The 16,484-nt window shown below is 37.4% G+C and overlaps 1 protein-coding gene across 4 annotated transcripts in view; it reads right to left on the bottom strand.

Moving 5' to 3' along the window:
- LOC124612253 overlaps nucleotides 1–8,171 on the bottom strand; it is a 215,210-nt gene extending 207,039 nt beyond the window's left edge. The window contains exons 1-5 of one of the 4 annotated variants that reach the window (XM_047140333.1): nucleotides 8,085–8,171; nucleotides 7,780–7,888; nucleotides 7,187–7,250; nucleotides 2,547–2,659; nucleotides 2,076–2,261 (exon numbers count right to left, since the gene is read on the bottom strand). In XM_047140333.1, the coding sequence (XP_046996289.1) occupies nucleotides 2,076–2,261; nucleotides 2,547–2,659; nucleotides 7,187–7,250; nucleotides 7,780–7,888; nucleotides 8,085–8,094 (482 nt within the window). In that variant the 5' untranslated portion in view covers nucleotides 8,095–8,171. Of the gene's footprint in view, nucleotides 1–2,075; nucleotides 2,262–2,546; nucleotides 2,660–7,186; nucleotides 7,251–7,779; nucleotides 7,892–7,963 lie in introns of all 4 variants that reach the window. The other 3 variants (XM_047140334.1, XM_047140335.1, XM_047140332.1) reach the window with 3 other exon arrangements.
- Nucleotides 8,172–16,484: the final 8,313 nt, after the last annotated feature.

Genomic DNA, 16,484 nt, shown 5'->3' with positions numbered 1-16,484 from the left:
AATTATTGAATTGGGCTGGAAAAGAAAATGTTGAGAAACTTTTTAAATCAGTTCAACAGCGATAAAATGTTGCTGCTTCTTAGCAGAACAATCATTTGTTTAAAGTATAAAACAGCTAAAAGAAGAAAATAAGTGTCATATTGGAAAAAACTGTTGAAGTTTCTGCAGCAACCATTCCAGTAAAAGTCAATTTCAAAGCACCAAGGCTTTGTCTTCACATATGTAGAATGACAACCCTTTAAATTTGTGTATCTAATCATTTAAAAATGAAACAAAAAAATAAATATGCACTCTGCCAAAAACAGATGCCACATTTTCCGGTCTATCACATATCACAGAGTTTAAAATAAAAAAATCTAAAATATAATGAAAAAGATAGATTACTGCTCACTATATAGTGGGGATGTTGAGATGCAGACAGGCACAATGAACAGACTGAAGAGTGTGGGGGCGCGAGCACGCACGCACGCACTGATGCAAGTACAACTCGCACACACGTGACAACAGTCTGCCTGTTAAGGCTCAAAGTCTGGCCTCAGAGGCAAGAGACACTGTGTGTGTTCTAGAAGAAAGCTTTTGGCCAAAAGCTCAGTTGTTTAGCAGTCTTTTTGTAGTACTGTCTGCGATTCAACATCTCCACTTCTATTTCTGCCAGCTTTGATATTTCTGTTATTGCCGCACATTTACACTTTTTATATCAAAATGGTTATGAATGAATTTGTGAGAGAAAAGAAATATTTGATGCAGTGATGGGATGATACAACACACACACACACACACACACACACACACACACACACACACACACACACACTCTGGCTATTTTCCTACTGATACATGATACACGTAGGACTGTAGAACTTTCATGGTATGTTGTTAACAATTTTGTCTGAAATGTTAATCTTGATAATAGTGACAGACTGATATGAATTACTCACTTTGGGTGGACTGACCTGGTTTCATTTTCTGCTTCATTACCACAAACGCATGCAAGTGACAAAAGTAGGCCATGAGGAAGGGTCATCCACACAATGTGAGTTATTTATATGCTAACAGCATAGAAAGGAAACTTGTTAACAGTTGCATATGACAAACATACTATTCAACTGGGTGGCTCCAACTAAGATTGAGACGCATTACAGACATCTACTCGATACCACATTTGTTATTTACCTCAAATTAGCATAGCGCACAGGTGATCCTTTGTGAAGTTTAGCCTTTAATTCTTGTAATAATAATTTTCCTAACCAGAAATGTGGGATCTTTTCTTCTCAGAATACAAGAATGAATTTGAGAAGGCAGACCACATAAATTTAAAGTTTTAAAAATATCTCTCATAACCTTCTAATAAATGAAAGTGAGACATCACAGAAAAACCACAGCGTGGCTACTTGTCTGGAATGCCTGGAAAAGACTGCTCTGGCTTCAGAAATAGCTATGGAATTCATTTTATGGCCCATCTACTGCTCTGTCGTACTTATAACCTAAAATCAGTCACTAAGAAAGAAATAATGTAACATGTTTTGTATCCACTTCGAAGTACAAATTGCAGAAATTTTATCTATCATGTTGAAGTCTGGCTGCTTTATAATAGCAGTTTTGACTTGACAAATTTTATTTACAATATCAAAGCCTTACAATAGCACTTTCTTTATTGACCAGCTGACAATATTAAAGAATTACAGGTAACTCATTTACCAGTATATAAAAGTGTTACCAATGCCTCAAGTTTCTATACCTGATCACAAAATTAACACTGCTGTGATATGCATATTCTTCTGTACTTACTTTTAGACAAATTTTAAAATGCCCAAATGATAAAATAACGCAGACTGTATATCTAGTCTTAGGTTTTCTCAGTGTAAATGAAGTTTTATAAGCCTTCCAAATTTGTAATTTTCACACCTAGCTGAACTTCGCATGATCATTAATAAGTGATTCATTTAAGTAAAACTTGCTCTCATGCAATAAAAATTGGTTCAGAGAAATTCATAATTTCAACTTTGGAAACACTTCTAAATTCCTGGGAAATATTTGGATGAAAAAGAGTCGTCAAATTAATTTAAAATACATACCTTCTACATGGCAATTCCAGTGCAAAATCATCGGATTCTGCCAAAGATTCAGATACCGTTCCCCAAATAGCAGCCTTTTCCGTTGCTGAACGGATTCGTTGCTTTTCACCATCCGACAGTGCAAACTGCACTTTAAAATTCAATGGTTTTTTATTGTTCAGTTCTCTGATGGCTCTTTCAGCTTGGCTAGAGAACACGGCATGAAATTTAGTTTCTAAACAGTCACAATGTTACGCTAATCAAGGTTGTATTCTTTGCACTGCCAACAACAATGTGTTCTTCGAATTCAAATTAATTGTAAAAAATTAAATCAACAAAAGAAATTAGTTCCTATAAAAACCACGGCTAAATATATATTCTCAACCAATAGATCACCACATTTACAAGGCAAAGCTATAAGACATATTTTGGCCTGGTGCATACTATGTAGATGTAACACATGTTAAGGAACTACAGAGATGTGAAACATACCTGTGTTTAGGGAAAACTATAAACGCCCACGTCACATGCTGACCAGGGAGTGGTTCATGAATGTACACACTCTGTACATCTCCGTAATTGGAGAAAATATTTGTTAGCCCCTCCTGAAAAAATGAACTACATTTGTACATGGACTTCTCTACATATTCAAATGGAGTAAGTTTTATATACAGTCTTGCCAAAACAGCAGTGGAAGTATATTTTTGACATATCTAGCAAAATAATCTTCTGTCACAATCAATCCTGCTTCAAGCACAACTTAAACATATCACTTTCTTCCATTTAACAGGAACAATATCTGGAACTACTATAATAAGTTTATCATAAGAATAAACCTGATGTAAACATTACATCACGTATTCTTCAGCATTTGCTTGAATCTCATTGGATTTCGTTTCACGTGGAGCGATAGCCAAGCTGTGTCCAGTACAGTCAACTACAATCATAAGGATATATTTTATGCTGTGTTGCATGCACACAGTCAGTGATAATACAGGCCAACAGCTTTACCAGCGCATTTAACTTTGACGGCACTGGCCAGCCAGCTGGGCACACTAACCTGCAATGATGTGAGCAGTTGGGGAGTTCAGGCGTAAAAAAGATGAGCAGAGCAACAATACAGCTTCGAATATCATGTCACTTTTAAAACAAATGAAATAATATTCATCAAAACACCACTACTGCACGCTTTTTGGGTTGCCAGACGAAAAGCATAAAATGCTCTTGTTCCCACCTCACTTTGTAGTCTCACTGCAAACAAGAGTGATGAAAATTCCCTACTTAAACACTGTGTAATTTTTCTGAGTGCGCTATGTAGGATGCAAAAGTATAATGCAGGCATTTCCCCATATTAGTGAATACTGACACCACAGAAGGTATTAATTACAGTAAGTTGCCTGGTAATCTCTTAGCTCATTCCTTATCTGAATCCAAAAAATACATTTCAGTTCTAGAACTGTCATCTGCTGCATCAATAATGAGTCGATCAACAACAGAATCCAGGAAGCCACCCAAGTGCCACATTTTATCCTCTACTTTTATGACATGTCATTCTATATTCCACCAGCATTAGGCAGTGACAAGTGAAAAAACTACATGTATTAGTTCTAATGTCTGGCAGGTTAACAGTCTTGTTACTTCTCTCGACAAATCCCTTAACTTGGCTCCAGATCAGTTCAATTGGATTCATATAATAATGGTACAGTGGCAAATGTAAAAATGCAGTATTTGTTTGATATGCTCGATGCTGTGAAAATGATTGTTTGCCGACCGCAGTGGCCGAGCGGTTCTAGGAGCTTCAGTCCGGAACCGCGTGACTGCTAAGGTCGCAGGATCGAATCCTGCCTCAGGCATGGATCTGAGTGATGTCCTTAGGTTAGTTAGGTTTAAGCAGTTCTAAGTTCTAGGGGACTGATGACCTCCAATGTTAAATCCCATAGTGCTCAGAGCCATTTGAAAATTATTGTTTTTCATGTTTATACGAAATCACACTGGTTCAAGAGGAACTACATCTGTTGTATAAAATAATGGACATAGTCCAAAGAAAGAGTATATGGTTTTTCACTTTTGTTCTAAAAACGAAATTGTTGGAAAAATTGGTAAAGCTGACCTCGGGGAAGATCAGTTTGGATTCCGTAGAAATGTTGGAACACGTGAGGCAATACTGACCCTACAACTTATCTTAGACAATAGATTAAAAAAAGGCAAACCTATGTTTCTAGCAATTGTAGACTTAGAGAAAGCTTTTAACAACCTTGACTGGAACACTCTTTCGAATTCTGCAGGTGGCAGGGGTAAAATACAGGGAGCGAAAGGCCATTTACAATTTGTACAGAAACCAGATGGCAATTATATGAGTCGAGGGACATGAAAGGGAAGCAGTGGTTGGGAAGGGAGTGATACAGCCTCACCCTGATGTTATTCAATCTGTATATTGAGCAAGCAGTAAAGGAAACAAAAGAAAAATTCGAAGTAGGAATTAAAATCCATGGAGAAGAAATAAAAACTTTGAGATTCGCCGATGACATTGTCAGAGACAGCAAAGGACCTGGAAGAGAAATTGAACGGAATGGACAGTGTCTTGAAACGAGGATATGAACAACAACAACAACCGCAAAACAAGGATAATGGAATGTAGTCAAATTAAATCGGGTGATGCTGAGGGTATTAGATTAGGAAATGAGATGCTTGAAGTAGTAAATGAGTTTTGCTATTTGGGGAGCAAAATAACTAATGATGGCCGAGGTAGAGAGGATATAAAATGTAGACTGGCAATGGCAAGGAAAGCGTTTCGGAAGAAGAGAAATTTGTTGACATCGAGTATAGATTTAAATTTCAGGAGGTCTATTCTGAAAGTATTTGTATGGAGTGTAGCCATGTATGGAAGCGAAACATGGACGATAAATAGTTTGGACAAGAAGAGAAGAGAAGCTTTCGAAATGTGGTGCTACGGAAGGATGCTGAAGATTAGATGGGTAGAGCCCATAACTAATGAGGAGGTACTGAATAGAATTGGGGAAAAGAGAAATTTGTGGCACAACTTGTCTAGAAGGGATCAATTGGTAGGACATATTCTGAGGCATTGGGGATACAACCCGTCGGCTTTGGACAATGACGTCACAAATCGCCAAACGAGAAGCGATTCTTCTTAGTGTTGTAGCTCCCTTCAGTAGCTGATAAGTGTTTTTTGGCTTTTTTTAAAAAAAATCTCACGAGATAGAATAAACAGATCCACTTTATTAAGCAATCAGTAAAAAAACGAAACTGAAACATAACAGCAAAAGCGAAAATGGTAAACTGCTCTCTGGCGACTTGTGACGTCATTGTCCAAAGCCGACGGGTTGTATCCCCTGCTACACTAGACCCGAGGCATCAAGGGATCACCAATTTAGCACTGGCCGGCAGTGCAGAAGGTAAAAATCATAGAGGGAGACCAAGGGATGAAAACACTAAACAGATTCAGAAGGATGTAGGTTGCAGTAGGTTCTGGGAGATGAAGAAGCTTGCACAGGATAGAGTAGCACGGAGAGCTGCATCAAACCAGTCTCAGGACTGAAGACCACAACAACCACAACAACAACAACAACAAAGAAGGGTTCAAATGGCTCTGAGCATTATGGGACCTTTACTGCTGAGATCATCAATCCTCTAGAACTTTGAACTACTTAAGCCTAACTAATCTAAGGACATCACACACACATCCATGCCCGAGGCAGGATTCGAACCTGCGACGGTAGCGGTTGCGTGGTTCTAGACTGTAGCGCCTAGAACCGCTCGGCCACTCCGCCTAGCTTACAACAACAAGAACATTTTCTTAATTTAAGCAGCTATTATTAACAATCTTTCATTAAATATCGATAATGAAGAAATTATATTTGAAATGAAAACAGGAATTCTGTGTGCCTATGAAATTAGAAACAAGAAGACTATGACCAAGGCGAGACTTTAAGCAGTGAGCCATGAACTGCACCAGATTATCAATCTACCATGCTACCAATTCCGCTATACATCCATGTGTATTTGAATCTGAACTGTGTCCAATACAGTCCTTCAAAAAACTTCAAACCCGATTTTCTCACTAATTTTTTCTGTAAATTTATGAAAACATTAAAAACAACCCACTTCTTTGAACTTTTTAACCGTGTTCTACACACGTGTTTCACCGCAGAGCAGGAAGCAGCCTCAGCCATTTTCACACCGCACATTAACAGTGCAACAATCTGAGGACAACAGTGGTGAGACAGTGACTAGAATACTTTGAAGTTTAATATTTTCAACATTTCGCGGCTCTGTCAGCAACTCTCTCCAACAGCAACTGAGGCAGTTGTTAATTTAAAATTAACCTTTAAGTTTCATTTACCGTAACTTAGTAATGAGGTAACTAATACATAAGTAGGACCTACTTCCTAGAACATAACACCAGCGGATGTGCGCTACGGCTTCTGACCAATCATTGCATTTGTGTTTGTTCAGATGAGGTTTATTCTTATGATGAACAGATTATATACATTATGAGTGTGGAACACTGCCTGATGGGTACAGGGACTGCGAGCAGTCGTCTTTTATGCTGGTTCAAAATTTTTATTATATTAGGACCTGTTTCAAATCATCTAGTGACTCATTTTAACATGGTACACAGTTTTGTTGGTTGACTGTAGCATTACAGAGATTATGTAAAGTTAATGGCATCCATGAGTTTAATCCTAATTCACTCATGTTTTCCAGCCACATCACAACACTACACAAAATTCCACAAGCAACAGTTCCTGCTTGCTGGCAAGTTAGTTAATGCTGTGACATGACTAGAAAATTATGTTTCCCACAGTATTATTTGACTGAATTAAACTTATGGATACCAGTGACTTTAAATGGCCTCCACAATGCTACAATCAATTAATGTAAATGTTTATTATTTGAAAACAAGTCACTAGGCAATTTGAAATAGGTCATGTTGTTATAAGAATCGAATCATAACAAAAGGTGACTGGTTCCAGCTCTTACTGTAAAACCTCAAGTATTTATATGTTGCCAATTTTAGCAGCAATGAGACACTTGCCAATAAAAGACTTATAACTACCGCTTGTGAGACTACAACAAATAAAAGTTCACATGTCAACAACAAAAATTAATACCTTATTTATTCCCACTGGTACACTGCCAACATAGACCTTGAACGGTCCTTTACTGCGGGTACTTCTGAAACAGTAAAACAACTATGAACAGATTAAGTACATTCTTTTTAATTCTCTCAGTAGTATATTTTGGAAATTAGAATATTAATCTCTTCCTCCATCATTCAAATGCCACAAATTCAGCTAATAGGTCTAGTGTGCAAAATGAACTACAGAGATCTACATATATAAAGCCAAGGATTAAATGAAGCATTCAATAGTTTTGCTACATAACAACCAAACTCGACTTCCAACCTAACCAAGACCTTGGGCTATACTACAAATCAGGCGGTCACAACAACACAGTCGTAGTAAACTAGCATCTAAATGTAGTGTGAAAAGTACTACTTATAACTTAAGTTAACCCTGACCCTCATATCTTTCTCTATTGTCATTGACACAATAGGTGAAGAAACAAACTAATTACGAAGTGGTCAAAATATCTCTTACTATTAGCCAACCTCAAACGGGAGTGCTCAAAAGCGACCGTAACAGTAACTGGACTTTCTTCACACGTTGTACAAGGCATAAATCTAAATACTGAGTTTTTTCACCTTGCCCACGGTTGCTGGCTATGGTCCATCCTCGCCCCCGGTCCATCGATGTATGTATTGAAAGAGCCATCAGTGAAGTCATGAGACATTGGGTCCCAGTCGTCCATGTCTTCTAGATACGAGAGGGGCAATATTAAAACACTGTATATTAAATTATACAATCTTACTTATGCTGTAAACACACCTGCCTTCGCCACAAAAACAACGTGTAACGAAAAAATAATATTTTACAGGGCTTCCAACACGCCTTACAGCTCACAATTTCTGTTACACATCACCTCAATCTCTACAACACATGCATTTACCACAATTCATGCCATCAATCTTCCCCGTTTTTCAAACAAGGCAACAACCACTGTCCCCCCTCCCGTTTCGTTGTTCAGGAGGTATACCACAGATTCACCTGCTCTGTGGCACGACCAAAGACATTGAGGCGGTCAGTTCAAATCATGGAGGTAGAATAAAGGGAGATGGCGCTACAGACTTGGGCTGCATGTTGTTTTGAAGCCAGTGGGCGGGGCTTGCCGCCATCTTGGATCCCCCAAAACATTAGCAGACGAGTGTTTACAACTGCTTCTTGTTCGTTATTTATGTCGTGTGCACGTGATATTTGTTTTATATAGTAAATGTTACTCGGTTTTAGTGAACAACACAGCATAAGGAACGCAACTTCAAACGTTTTTCTGGTCTTAAATGCGTATTCGATACAGTAATACGTAAAAATATTACGCTTCTTGCCTCAGTACTGTAATTCCTTTTTGTTTATACACCTAGAATAACCGAGAAGAGACGTATGTGCTATGAAAAGCGTGCTTTTGTAATCCATTTCTATTCACTTTCATTGTGTTTGTGTCGATAATTGATAAAGTCAGAACTCCAAAAGCAATGATTGATAGTTTAGAGGCACCGATTTGTATTCGTTGCACTTTCAAGTCAAATGCAAATTTTAAAAGTTCACGTTTGCAAGAAACTTACCTTATTTCCTTTGGTGCCCCATAGATGTATGCAGGGTATGATATAAACAAGCCAGCTGTCATGTCAACAAAGTGAAAAATACGTTAAATTACGAAGGAACAGAACTGAATTTAAGATTGTCAGGCCCATTGCAATTTCCACATCTGCTTTCTTTTTAAATTGTACCTACCAAATGACATTCAGCGTGGCAAAGAACAGAAATTTACAGGGTAATACGACAACACAGTGATTAATGTAATGATCTAAGCCTGGACTTCGATAGGGAACTTTGCTTTAACAAATATTTAACCATTTAAGTACTTATAATTTAACCACTGTAACAGGTGTTCCACACATTTTACTGAAGATTTAATTAACTACATGTAGTTACATTAGTTTTATATTAAATTATTGCATTTTAAAACATTAGTCCCCATTTCCAGGATATTTCTTGCCAGGACTTTTCAGTTACTTCAGAATAACCACACAGTGAAAACCAAGTGTAATGCTCACTTCCAGACAGCTCTTCGCCTTGGATTGATAGAAATCTAAAGTTAAATCACAGAAATAAAACCATACTGTAAAACTTCACAGTGCATCAGAATTTCAAGTATATATAAGAAAATAGCGCTTAAATAAGTCCACTTACGAATGAAATGCGATTTGTTTAAACTTTAGACTGCAATCAGAACGATTAGTACACCCGTGAGCGACGCAAGCCCGGCATTTTTTATCAAAACACTTCACGACTACACAGAATCAAACCACCAGAAGCGAATGTTTTGGGGTAGCTAACATGGCGGACCTTCTCTTGGGTCGGCTTCAAGTTTGTGACGTCATGACAACTCCTCTTATTTTTACCTCCATGGTTCAAATCATGGAGGTAAGAATAGAGGGAGACGCCGTGACGTCACAGCTGTGAAGCTAGGTGAAGCCGAGGGTAGCCATCTCAATCCGACCAAAACATTGCTGCTGTAAGCTTGTGTGCATAGGCTTGTCGCTCACTTTTGGAAGAATTTTGCGCTATTATGGTGACTTGTGTGGTGTTCGGATGTACGAATCTTTCTGATTGTGATGCGAAATCGAAGGGAATACCATTTCATGTGTAAGTTGTCTCGTTAGGTGTGATTTTACAACTTCATTGTGAATGAACGTGTGCTACATCGGTACTTGTACTATAGCGTGTTTCTCTCCTGTAGATTTCCTAAAAATGAAAGTCGGAAAGCTCTGTGGGAGAATGCGGTGAGGAGGAAGAATTGGTGTGCGTCTAAATGGAGCACTATATGTTCTCAGCATCTCCGAGAAGAGGACATAAACCGAACTTCCGTTTCAACAGTAAGGCTCCGAGAAAATGCTGTATCATCAGTTTTCCCTACACACCCAAAACATTTGCAAAAGGTATGTTAATTCAAAGAATTAAATTCTTAGTTTTCAAGTTCACGTTTCAGTATAATACGTACGTATCGTCGATAATCGAAGTGTTGAGTAACTCACTTTGTCTTCATCATGTACCAAATTAAAAGCTAACACTACATTAACTGGCCTAAATAAGACACTGTGTAGATTTGCCATTCTATGTACCACATTTCAGTAAATATTGGTGGTAATGAAGAGTGTTTCCCAGTAGTGTAACGTAACTGAAATGTCCCAGTACGTATTACAAACAAGATGTATTTATGGGGCTTTGGAGGGAGGGTATAGCTAACTTAGTTTTCAGTTTCTATTATTTAGTTTGTGATACACGTTTATTACTGAATTAACGACATTGTATCGTTTACATTGAAGGCTAGCTGTTCGTAATATTACATTAAAAACTATTTTTAATCAGAAGAAATGCGGAATTTCGCCTTTCCGAGATTTTATTTTAAACAAAAACTTTGAAACAACCAATCTGATGACGTTACATGCGTATATGGTGCAATTAGCGACTGTAATACACGCAGCGCTATAGCACACTGACAATGTTTTAGTCAGAGTGTCATGGCAGCGAGCCACGCCCCCATGGCTTCAAAACGTAGTACGGCTGGGATATGTAGCGCCATCTCCCCTTATTCTTACCTCCATGGTTCAAATAGTCCGGTTAAGGCCCGTCCACATGCAACGATCTGTCTGCTCTAATGTCTGCGCACATCACATCTGCGCAGACAGATCGTTGCGGGCGGACAGAAGATTTGCACCAATCTGAGGTGTGTGCAAAACTGGAAGTTGGAGTTGGAGGTTTGAGCGAAACCTCTCAAATCTGTGGGTTGAAACTACATCTGCGCGCAGAAGTTGGAGCGTGTGGACAGGAGATCGCTGCAAATCTGGCGCGAAACAGCTGTTTGCTCAGTCTAGTGTTTGTATATGTGCGCACAGGGCATTAAAATGGCGGATACTCGTCAGTGTTTTCGAGAGTTTGTAAGTGAATTCATTGAATTATATAGAAACCACCCATGTTTGTGGAAGACTAACAGTAAAAAATATAGTGACCGAGGCAAAAAGAGAGCAGCATATAATGCTCTAATTGAAAAACTGCGGGCCGTTGATGACTCGGCAAACAGAGAAACGGTAATAAAAAAATAATTTCGTAGCGAACTGGCGAAATTATTTACGGATGGATGTCGAAACTTATAATTATCTCTTAAAGCTTGTAACCCCTCATATTATGAGAAAAAATCTTGTATGAGAAGGGCAATTTCTCCTCATGAACGGCTGGCGGTAACATTAAGATTCCTAGCATGGGAAGCAGCTACAAGGATTTGGAATTTTCAACTGCAATATCGAAACAAGCGTTGAGTGAAATAATACCCAACACATGTGAAGCTATTTACGCTGTCCTGAAGGATGGGTTCATGGAGGCAAGACAAGTAAATTAAGTCTGTCAGCGAACTGTTTACCGAAAAGAGTTATCCAAAGTTCAGAAATCTAGAAGATCTGGTGTAGGAGTAGATAAAGTATACCAGCCAACTTTATGTTATTTTGATCTGCTTGGCTTTCTTATTGATCAAGAAACGGAAGACCAAGCAGGAGTAGAATTGAAGATGAAATTGGAGTGTCAATGTGCGAGGAAATGAAACACGAGGTAATGTAAAACAAAACAGGTTCGCCCTGCAACTCTCGCAGTAAATTTACGTGAGAAAACTGCTTTCGCTGTAGCAGCCACTGTCTACACCATTTTGACCGCTTTCTCTGTTTCCTGCGGTTGGTCTGAATGTTTTTTGCAACACAAGTTGCGAACACAGATCACAACAGAACTTCCTACATTTCTATATTTCAAAATAACTGATTTAAATTTTTGACGTTTATGGGGAGTGTAGTCGCTTGCCACTGATATTTCATTTCTACACCGACAGATGGCGAACGAGTAGTAGATTGGGGTTTGAGTCGTGCGAAAACATCACATTTGCAGCGATCTTTTGCACATACAGACATCTGCGCCGATGTCTGCGCAGACAGATCGTTGCGTGTGGACCAGGCTTTACACAGCCAACGCGATTTCAATATTTATTGACAACATTAGTTTGACAGACCTTCAACATATTTAAGCAAGCCACATACCATCAATATTATTGTCAATATGGTCAGCTGGCAAAGCGATTTTACAACGCTAAGGTGTTGAACACCCAAAAGAAAGCGTGTGCCAAAATCATATTGCTGTAAGAACAGAAAATAACGAAAATGAGGAAATTGGTCAGATCATGACGGACAAAGAGGAGCAACTTGTCACGTGTTAACTTACAGACTGAAATCAGAATCACGTTCCTGAATAATTTCATAAACTATTTTTGGACCAGTCCTGGATCGCTGTCGACGAGAATTTAGGAGCAACTCCGAGATTTTTGGCGACATGGAGGTCAATTGAATGCTTAAAGTTTACTTTTGTAATATCAACAAACACGTTAAATAAAATTGTATGGAAAGTGGAGAAGCAATTATATTTACCTGACAGTGATATGTTCATGTAACTAATGTAAAATATATTTTACGCTTTGTGATAATTTGGTAAAACTATTATTCATTTCGCAGACCTCTTATTAGTCATTGCAGATATACGAGGCATTTTTAGAAGTGGAAGACTTTTTCCAAACAGCTATGTAAACAACCAACCTATAGGCCTACTATATTTTCAAATTCATAAAGTCAGTACTTTCACAGAGAATCCTCTGATGACTACAATAAATTGGAATATACAATGATTACCCTTGCATAGGCCTATTAAAAATGTTTGTGTTAAAAGACTACTTAAAAATTCAATATGAGGTAGGAAACGGTCAAACAATGCATACTACACTATGTGAGTGGTTCATGAAGCTTTGCCAGTATCTGAAAGAACAATATTGCCTAATCATCAATATTTGACCTCACACGATCAGCAAGTACTGGCAATACTGAGAATATTTTGAGGGCCATTAGTGCTGCTCATCAATATTTTTGGTACTGACAACACGTCAATATGCACCATGGTCAGCAGATATATCGACTGTTTGACAATATTATAGTTAGTTAGTTAGTTGGTTGCATGTTCCATTGACCAATCACACGGTACGGTAGCCGTTATGATCTGGAACTTGCTAAGTGCACAAGATATGCACATATGAAACAAGATTTTTTAATACATTATATATATATATATATATATATATATATATATATATATATATTACATACAGAGTTAAAGATTAATATTTCTATAATTTATCCCATTCCCATAAATGGCATAAATGCATATACTATATTTATAGATTTATTTATTCCTATTCGAGAATTCATCTATGGTATAGAAGGAGTTGTCAAGAAGGTATGATTTCAATTTATTTTTGAAGCTATTACTGCTGTCTGTCAGACATTTTATTTCATCTGGTAATTTGTCGAAAATTTTTAGAAAGAGCATATTTCTCCCCTTACTGTGCCAAAGATAGGCTCAGTAAAGGATAGTGTAAGAGTTTCTTTTTTCTGATATTATACTAATGAATGTACTGTTGTTTTTAAACTGGTCCAAGTTGTTGAGAACAAATTTCATTAGTGAGTAAACGTACTGTGAGGTTGTTGTAAGAATTTCCAATCTTTTAATAAGATGCCTACAAGTCGTGCGACTATGAACCCCACACATTATTCTAACCACTTTCTTTTGAGCAGTGAATACTTTTTGTCTAAATGTTGAGTTACCCCAAAATATTATTCTGTATGACATCAGAGAGTGAACGCATGCAGAGTATGTTAGATTACTAATTTCTACATCTCCAAAACTGACAACTATTCTGATCGCAAAATTTGCTGAATCTAGTCACTTTAGAAAATCCAAAATATAAATTTTCCAATTAAAATTCTCATCTATATGTACACCCAAAAACTTAGTATGCTCTACCCTGTTTACTGACTTCTGTTGATCTTTGGTATTTATTGAAGGAACTGTAGTTTTTGCAGCTGAAAATTGGATGTACTGTGTTTTTTCAAAGTTTAGTAATTGAACCTCTCAGTGCTGCTAGAAATTAAGGCAGGTTTCCACATGTGTGACTCACTCATATGCATTTTCTCCCACCACCATTAGAGTAAGCCAACATACTTGTGGAAACACATTTGATGTGTAATAAAGGGAGCTGGCGCTACAGACATAAACCAGGTTTCCACAGGCAAGAATTTCTTACACATGCATCCTCCCACTACCACTTGCAGAAGTCAGCTAACATGTGAAAACACCCTGCTAGCATACTGTGATGCCAACTTACATTTAAGTTACGAAAACTGTAAGACACTTAACTCTCTTCCACAGTGGCGCTTCCCACAACATTGCCTATGAGCTTCAGCAACTGTTGATAAATGGATCTGCTTTCATTCTGCTCCACTTCGTTCAACAACATACATCCAAAATAATTTGTTTATATACATAGAAACCAGTGTCATGCCAAAAAAATGGGCTTCCACTTCAACTAAGTTTATAATCAATTTCTAAAGTGTTAAAATCTTCTTAAAAAGTGCAGCATGAGCATCACTCTATTATTCAGCAATTCCCTATAATCACTTATTTGTAGCAGAGTAACAAACCGTTGTTTGAAGTTGTGGGGCGGAAGGTGGAATAATTGTTAAAATGTTCCTATTATTTATTTAATGCTGTTGTTTGCCGTTCTCAACACTGGTTCTCTAACTACAATATTGGCAACCAGAAAGTGATTAGCAAAACGTGAAGCCTGTAATTAGAATTCCTAGTGCCCACTTCATCTGAGAAATGCATTTATAGCTACAGCTTATAGCTCTGAGGAATTTGGAGATTGTCTGGGATTCATAATCAAAAACCATTCTCTCTAAAATGTTCACTATATTCTGAAAGTCACAGACCAAAAAGAATCCACACAATCCAACTGCCAGAGCAGTTCAGAGTCTAATGCGCTGATGCAACTATAACTATTCAAATTAAATGTTTAAGTGAATGCTCGCCATAATTTGATGATAATGTTCATCAAACGCCACGCTAATAATGGTAGAATGTTTGTCCTGCGGCGGCACGTGAAAATACGACATACGCAAACTAAAGATAGATCATTAACGTCATCCCAAAATTAACACTACAATCGAAAACGATTTCATCGTTACGCGTATCTCGAGTAACTTATTACTGCATCCGAGGCTGTTTATATCAACGATACCGACGCGTTCTTACATATAAAGCCGCGGTGCGGACGGCTAAGGGAACGCCTGATCAAATCTGCTCTCCCGACTAGCCGCTGGGCTACTAATGCACCACTTTAAGTTATCAAATAAATCATTGCTTCCTTTGCTGATGGGCGATGAAGCTCTCAATTTAAATGTGCAATCAGCACACAGTTAAGTAATCATAATAAAATTCTCACGTGGCTAAGTCAAATATTTTGGGGAGATAATTAATTTAATTACACTACACCCAGTAGACGAGCTCTGAACTTGCTCTTTGGAGATACGCTATCGCTATAGTTTTATAGTTATTCAGTTGAAACTTCTCACATCTTTATGATTATAGCGGATCTCACTTCTGCTTAAATTTAAACATCCTAGCTTTATTTACTCGCCTATTTCATCTATCTTGCTTCCTTAATTTCTAAGACAAAAACCAGAAAATCATGAATTTCAACTAAAATTTTAATTTGTGAGATCCAGAATACTGTTTCTACTAAATTATTATGCAAAAGGAATCTAAATATAAATTTTTAAGTTTCTAGCTCTTTTCTGTTGCTCCAATGATTTTTACAGAAAAACATCCAAATTTCGAAAATGGTTAAAGTTATTGAAATGATATCCAACACACATTGATTTTGTATTACTCCTGGCATCCTAGAAACGTTTCATGTTATTTAATTCATTTTAAAGTATTGCGCAATATTTATGACGTCAGAGCTAGTTACAGCGGACTAGGCTGGCACACAATGGAAAGACTGATGTGAATTTTATAAGGCGTGAGTATGCTGCTTCCCTACATCACCCTCTACTTAATTTTTTTGAATGTAAATGAAAAAAATTAATTACGAAAAGGGAAGCAAGAGTACAGCTTAACTCCCTATGAAAATCAAAATTGAAATGTAAACATATAGAAATATTAAAAGAAAACTTATTAACTACTTCAATTATTTAAATTGCTGGCATGTTCACTACCTCTTATGCAACATTATCACTCAAAATTTAAGCAAAATCAATGAAACACTTTGGCATACATATTGCCTTAGACAGACAAACACATAAAAATATGTAAAATTATGAAAATCTTAAATCCATTAAATTGTCTGTAAATATTTTTACATACACAA

The sequence above is a fragment of the Schistocerca americana genome, chromosome 4 (assembly GCF_021461395.2).
Source record: "Schistocerca americana isolate TAMUIC-IGC-003095 chromosome 4, iqSchAmer2.1, whole genome shotgun sequence".
Classification (NCBI taxonomy): domain Eukaryota; kingdom Metazoa; phylum Arthropoda; class Insecta; order Orthoptera; family Acrididae; genus Schistocerca; species Schistocerca americana.
The sequence above is the reverse complement of the archived record's forward strand: the minus strand, read 5'-3'. Positions and strand labels throughout refer to the sequence as shown.